Source organism: Octodon degus, unplaced genomic scaffold (assembly GCF_000260255.1).
Source record: "Octodon degus isolate 3935 unplaced genomic scaffold, OctDeg1.0 scaffold00001, whole genome shotgun sequence".
Taxonomy (NCBI): Eukaryota; Metazoa; Chordata; class Mammalia; order Rodentia; family Octodontidae; genus Octodon; species Octodon degus.
The window spans coordinates 27180027-27187646 of NW_004524577.1; the positions used below are offsets into that span (position 1 = coordinate 27180027).

Here is a 7620-nt window from a genome sequence, read left to right on the forward strand (position 1 = left end):
CATACCTGTGTTGACCAGTCTAGAAGCAACGAGCTTTTCCAGCAAATCATCTGAAATGGGGCTTCCGTCTTTATAATGTTTTGACAGTCTTCGGAGGGAATCGACGTCCCACACCCAATTCTCAAGCATTTGTGATGGCACCTCTACAAAGTCAGTTTCCACATTTGTTCCACTAAATCGCGCAAAATCAGTCTAGAAAGGAAACAAAAGTATTTTGTAAAGCACTGAATGAAAACTATATGTATTATAATTAAAACTCACCAAAACCCAAGGCATAATCAGACAACTGTGCTTTATAATGAGATGTCTGAATAACTCCATGTGAGTGAATATAAAATACAGTAGCCTAATAATATAAATAACTTCAAAGTACTCCATACTGAAGTATAATTTTTTTTTTAATTACAAACAAATGTAGAAGATTCAATAAGAAATCCTAAGACAAATAACCAGTCTAGGCTAACAAGCCTTAAATGTTGAAAGTAAAACTGTGTTTCAATTTTTATCTATTAAAATGAAGAGAGCCAAAAATACAATACAATACAATACAATACAATACAATACAATACAATACAATACAATACAATAAAATGAGAGCCATACAACAACAGCTCTTTCAAGTGGCTTGCTTTTGTTTACTCAATACATGCCTCTCTAGTGTACTCATCACTCTACTATTTAACTATTTAAGTTTTTATTAATTAAGGAGCTATGACAATATCCCAATCTGATACCCATTGTGTATGTTCTAAACTTTTAAATCTGTGGTTCTAAGATAACTATGTTATGGGAAGTCTGAGTTGGATCTTTGGGATTGGGTGAAAGACGGTATCTTAAGATCTCTTCAGTAAGAGTTAAGTCTGTGAACTACTTGTAAAGTGAGGTGGGTTAAATACTGAAGAAAAAGAGAAAAACAAGGGATATGTTCAAAAGATTAAAAATAAAGGACTGATTGTAAGGGCCTCCATCAGAACTTTAAAAAGAAAAGCTTAAAACAGTTTGAAAAAGCCAATTGGATACAATGGTATATACCTGTAATTCCAGCTACTTTTGAGGCTGAGGCAGGATGGCTGAGTTGAGGCTAGCCTAGGCAATTTAATGAGACCCCATTTCCAAATAAGAACAAAAGAGAAAGTGGGTTGGAGCTATAGTTCAGTGGTAGAGTGCCTCTAGTTTTGATTTCTAATATCAAACAATCACGATCATAACAGAAATGAGCCAGATTTAGTAGACTGAGTCATATCAGAAAAGCTAGTGGCGGGCAGGGAGATAGCTCAGTGGAATAGGTGCTTGCCTGGCAAGTGCAAGGTCCTGAGTTCGATCCCTGGTACCACCAAAAAATAAATAAAAGAAAAGCTAGTGGAGTAGAAAAGTAGAAAACTTATTCCATTAGGCCAGTGTTGTCTACCCCTGCCCTTTTTTTTTTTTTTTGCATTTTTGAGACAGGGTCTCATTGTGTAGTTCAGACTGGCCTTCAATTCATGGTAGTCCTCCTGCCTTAGCCTCCTGAGTGCTGGGACTACAGGTGTGCGCCAACACACTCAGCTTCCCTGTTGTTTTGTTCAGGCTAGTGTTTTATAACCTTTACACTGTCCCACAAAACAACTGTAAAACTGTCACTGGTAGAAGAGACTCAGCACCAGCCCAACTGGGTCACTGGAACAAAGGAGGCTGCCATTCTGTCATCTGCCCCGAGCCGAGGTCCTGTTTTCCTCTGCAGATGCCTTCCGATCCAACCTTCTCTCCCCGACTTTATCATCTACAGGGCTCTTACCAGGAGAAAAAAGACTTGACTTCGGAGAAGCAGCAGATGGGATGCTGAATCAGCAGCAAATAAGCAGTCTGCTTTTGGCCCCGGGCAGAGGCACAGATGTCAGAGCACCACTGCACATTCTGCCTTCCTCTCGTTATGCAAAAACACGTCCTGCTTGACTTCCCGTTATGATTGCACTGATTCTAGTTATGGAGAGCTGCAAATACTGGAGGCTGAGGGAGACTAAATGCATGAGGTAATGGAACTAGGCCACCTCTGCTGAGAACAACCTGGTAAGAAATTCTTAAAGAAAGAACCAAGGATTCTCAGAAATAGTGTTTTGCCTCACTCGGATATGTCATAGTCTAACATTACATCCTGCGTGAGAGATAAAACAGTTTCTGCCAACCCATTAAGTCTTCACTGCGCCAGACACTGAATCAGGCTCCTTATATGAATTATCTGATTTATTACAACCTCAAGCAATCATGAGACAAACTTTTTTGGATTATTTTTTGTTTTATTTTTTTTGAGACGGGGTCTCCCTGTGTAGTACAGACTGACCTTGTTCTCATTATGTTGCTCAGGATGGGCACAAACTCTGAGTGATCTTCCTGCCTCAGCCTAAGTGCTGAGATTACAGGTGTATGTCACCATGCTCAGCTATCATAACTATTATCTCCATTTTGAGACAAAGAATACAGAGACTAGAGATAGAACCAGGATTTTTTTTTTTTTTGCTTATGAAATCTGTATTTGTTATTTTCAAATCACACTCATCGAGAAATATATTGGCATCACAAGACATTGAAAGTAAAATATGTTTGATCTATTTTAAATAGGAAAAAAATGCAATTCTGGGCATTTTAGTCAACACAATTTTAGATCCTATAAAATGGCTTGAACCCATGTTTCTGGTGATAAAAACTGGAAACCACTTACTTTTTCATCTTAGATGAGCAATAAAATATGGCAGTTAAGTAAGATGTTGACATTTATTTTAATTCTGGTAATATTGTTGGAGAAGGGACATAGATGGCAAAAATTGACAAAATGATCACATACCCTACCACCCCACACCTGGTCATTGCCAAGTCAAGTGTGATGGTCCCAAAGCCCTGTTCTCCTACATCACGTCCTGAGAAAGGCTTTAACCAATATCCCAGAAGGTCACCATTCTGAAATGCCACAGAATCTCAGCTTAACATGTTTGTTTTAATTTTTGAGGAAAAAGATTACACAAAGTGAGATATTGAGCCACTGTCAAGATCCCCTTTTTTCTGTTTTTTTTTTTTTTCTTGCCTTTTCCCAGCCTGTATTAAGAAGGCAGAAACATTGGGGAGATGGTGTTACCCAACGGAAAGAAAAGCTAATGGTGACTGAGTTCTCATATTACCAGAGGTTAGCAGAGAAGTACTTCAATATGACAGCTAATAAGAACCAGGATTTTAATAATTTACTGTTCTTAACAATGAATGCTACTATGCATCTCTATCTTTTAGATGAATGGGGGTAAGAATTCAATTATGGTTGCTTCCTTCTTCCTCCTCTTTGGTGGTCCTGAAGATCAAACTTAAGAGGGCATTCTATCCCTGAGCTACATCTCTAGCACTTTTTATTTACTGAGACAGGGTCTCATTAAGTAGTCCAGGTTGGCCTTGGACTTATAATCCTCTTGCCTCAGCCTCCTCAGCAGTTGACATTATAGGTGTGTACCATCATTCTCCAGTTAAATGATAACAGTTCAAAATGACTCATCTTGGAAAAGATCTAGCAGGCGCAGGGCCTGGGGGTTTGATTTGTGGGCCTGCTGTGCCAGCCCACCCCGGAGGTTCACTGAGATGGCAATTGAGACTGGGCATGGTGGCGCATACCCTTAATTCCAGCTCTTGGAAGGCTGCAAACAGGCAGATCACTATGAGTCCGATCTAGTAGTGAGACCATGACACCCTGTAGACCCTTCCCTAAAATACAAAATAAAAATAAAATGAAATGGAAGGTCTTATAATAAACTTTTCCTTTATGTGGAGAAGTAAAGTGAGGTTTCAGTGTGGTTCCTTAGAAATTTGGCTGCTTCTAAATGCTAAAGGTTTTACAAAGATGGAATTTAAACCTGAGGTGCAAAGGCCAACCTTATAATCAACTGTCCTGAATTTGGGATTCTGCAATGCTAACTGCACTTAGGCCCAGTCCAGAAGGGCACCTGTTCACCACACTGGTTGACTGCATAATTTGATAATTGTGGTTTTTAAATAGTTACTAACAGTAGATAAGGCAAAATTATGTGATTTTGCTAGCACTTACAACAAAATGTAAATTTTATATAACTTGCTTGTATAAAAATTTTTTATTCAGTATATTTTTCACTTAATACATATTTTAATTATAAAACAAGAATATGAACAAAACATTTAAAACTAATCTGTTATCTGGCAATTCATCACATCACTGAGAGACAAACTGACTTTAAGAAAGGTTTTATTTTATGAAAACTTAATTTTTAAACCATGCTTTAATAATAACCTGGGGCCTACAACCTCAGCACTTGGGGCTGAGGTAGGAAGATTACTTTGAGTTTGAGGCCAGCCCCCACTACATAGTGAGACACTGTTTCAGCAAAACAAAACAACAAAAACAAAACCAAAAATACCCACTACCCGCAAACCTGGCAACAAAACCAGCTTCTTTCTTGAAATAACTGTGCATAAAACAATGTAAACTCCTGAAGCTGAGTAGGTAGGAATGACCTCACTGCCCATGCACAACCCTTCACTGGGAAAGACGAGATGGGAGAAACCAGGGCCGAGACTTCAGAACAGCACAGGTGAATGAATGATGAGTCCCACTCCAGGAGATGGAGCAGCTTCACCTGAACTTGGATCTCGAATGCCACACGAGCCGGTGGTACAGTCACAGATCAAGGATAACCTAAAAACGAGTTTTTGTCAGCATTTTTACATAGGGATGAAAATCAACCTCAAATAGCAAAAATACGAGTTTATGTGCATGTAAGTTGTTTAGTATTAAAAAAAAAAAAAAAAACCAAAAAAACCCAAAAAGACAAGTAAATACTGTAACTCAAGAGTTAAAATAAGAGGCAGTTCTGTCATGCAGAGTAGAGAAGGCTCATTCTACCTAAAAGCCATGTGGGGAGGAGGGGACAGCTAAAGAACAGATCAACAATGTATTCTAAAGAACAAAAGGAAGTGTTTGCAAGGAGTAAAAGCTAAAAATAGCTCTAGTGCTCAGTAATTTCCCAAAAGTCAGTCAGCTGTTTCGCTGTGGGCCCTTTGGGCAACATCATTTAAATATTTTTCAAATGAAGACAAAGAATCTACAAAATTCCAAAGCTTAATTTCTCACAAACAGCTAGCTCTAGAGACAAAGGAACACAGCTAGCTACTGTGTGCATCATTGCATCGCGCAAACCGCAGGCAGGGCTCACGCAGTAGGATCCAGCAGAGCCACGGGCCCTTCCACGCGCGGCACCCTGGCTGCTGAGCTTTACTCACTGCTGCTTACAGCTCTGTTCAGTATATTTAAATTGTAATCTGAAGAACCCTACAATGTACTTCATAGTTTTCAATATAATCAATATGAAGGTGGGGAAAATAGTAGCTTGTGGGCTATGACAGCCTTTAGTACTACTATACTTCCTACATAAAACTGAGCATTGTTAAAAGTAAATGACTGAAACTAATCCAATTAACAAATAATTCTGCAGATTCTAATTCAAAAAGTTTTAGAGCATGTTTGCTGAAGCAAATGTCTTGACAACAAAGTTCTACACAGTAACATATACTTAGATCCTTGTTAGGATCTTGTTCTTTGTTAGGAACCTCCTTAGAGTTCTTGAGAGGAAGAAAAGTCTAAATGAGATTTTTTCTTTATTATCTTTTAAATGGACAAAGGACACATACAGTATACTCCATTATGGATTTTTACAAAAGACAACTTGATGCCACAGAGATTGACATACATAAACTTACATCCAGCCTGAACTACAGCAAGATCTTATCTCAAAAAACAAAAACAAACAAGCTGAAGTATTACAAGTTATTGTCAAGTGAAGAAACCATTTGCTTCTACTGGTTCCAAGTATTTATTACTGTTATTGTTATCATTATCATTATTTGGCTTTTTGAGATAGGGTCTCACTTTGTAAGCGTAGGCTAGCCTTGAACTCATGGTGGTCATCCCAACACAGCCTCTCAAGGGCTGGGATTACAGGCCTGCATCCCCATGCCTGGTATAATTAGCAGTGTTTTTATGATCGCAAATTTCATTTAAAAAAAAAAAAAAAAAAAAAAAGGAAACTGCTGAAGCAGTTTCAGGAAAAAGGACAGATCTCAAGTGAACTGGCCTTGGGGATTTAGGGTGATCCACTGCGGATTTTGTAGAAGTCATGCCCTATTCTGATCTGTCTGATAGTCAGGCATTAAAAGGGGAGGGGTGTCTAGCAGCTAATGAGCTGCTAGATTTTGCTTTACTGTCTGTACCAGTTGGCACCCCCACCAACAGCGAAGGGCTCCTTTCTCCCCACAGCCTTACCAGCATTTGTTATTCATTTCTTTATGACAGCCATTCTTTCTGGAGTGAGATGGAGTCTGTGTTAATCTGCATTACTCAGTGACCAGTGATATTGATCATTTTCATATATTTATTGCTGTCTGTATTTCTTCATCTAAGAATTGTCTTCATTTCAGATGTTCATTTTTGGACTAGGTCTTTAAATTTGTGGTGGTCTGATTTTTTTTTAGTTCTTTATATATTCCAGATGTTAATCCTTTGTTTGAGTAGTAGCTGGTACAAAGTCCTCTCCTTCTGTGGGTTGTCTCATTACTCTGCTGGTGGTTTCTTTTGCTGAATCATGACTCTTTCCAGAGGCCAGGATCAGGTAGCTGTAAGTCCTGGTGAAGGCGTCTAAGGTGGCGTTGGCAAAGCTGCCAGAGGGCAGCCCCAGATTCAAGTGTAGCCATGATCAATGCAGCCCTCAACAATGCAGCTTGGGCACAGGGGCTGAGATGATGCCACTGCTTCTGGGCTGAGGAATCAAGACATACTGACAGACCCCTAGTGCCTGTTACCTTGGAGGGGGCAGTGTAGGGCTTGTCGATCATTTCCCCAGTAGCCTCTCCACACAAGGACGAGGAGATAGCCTCTTGGATGGCAGTGGTTAGCTCCTTAAAGCACTTTCCCCCAGGCCAACATGACCGTTTTAGTCTCCAGTAATGACAAATGACTTAAACCTGATTCATTGGCCAGCACAAGTTTGCTTCTGCACAAGCATGAGCTGTAGGACTTCATTCCTGAGGGATGTGCCAGGAATAATCTCAGACTCCTTGATTGGCAGGGAGAAGAAAGATCTCCTGCAGGGCCTTTATCATCATGTCCTTGGCCACCTGGCCTAGCACGAAGGTGATGGAAATCCACTCCTTGTCTTGGCCTTGTTACTGAGGGCCCTGAGACCTTGGCCTTGCCCTGGCCTGGCTTCTGCTGTATGCAAGACATTGAAGGCTGACAGTGAAGCCTCTGCAGAAGCTGCCTTGGCCTCCTATGATGGGTTCTGGGGCAGCTGAGGCCTCTAGGAGCCACTGAGCCCTCCCACTGCACTAGCCTTGTCTGGTGTTTGGTATTTCAGGAGGAAGAAACAATTTTTTTTTAATCCAACCCTATGATATGAATTATGATATGACAGGCATAGCAGATAATAAACAATTCCACTATAAGAACTCAGCTGAACATTTCTCTCTCTTTAAAAACATCATTTGGGGGGGATGTGGATGTACTTCAGTGGTAGAGTGCTTGGTTAGCAATGTGTAAGGCTCTGGCTTTGATCTCTCATACAGAGCAGGAAGGAGATTTTA

General features: G+C 40.1%; 1 protein-coding gene across 1 annotated transcript in view; it reads right to left on the reverse strand.

The window, feature by feature from the left end:
- Nln (neurolysin) overlaps positions 1–7620 on the reverse strand; it is a 123226-nt gene that overhangs the window by 14501 nt on the left and 101105 nt on the right. Inside the window, exon 10 of the mRNA XM_023706035.1 lies at positions 6–192. Coding sequence (XP_023561803.1) covers positions 6–192 — 187 coding nt within the window. The remainder of the gene's footprint in view (positions 1–5; positions 193–7620) is intronic.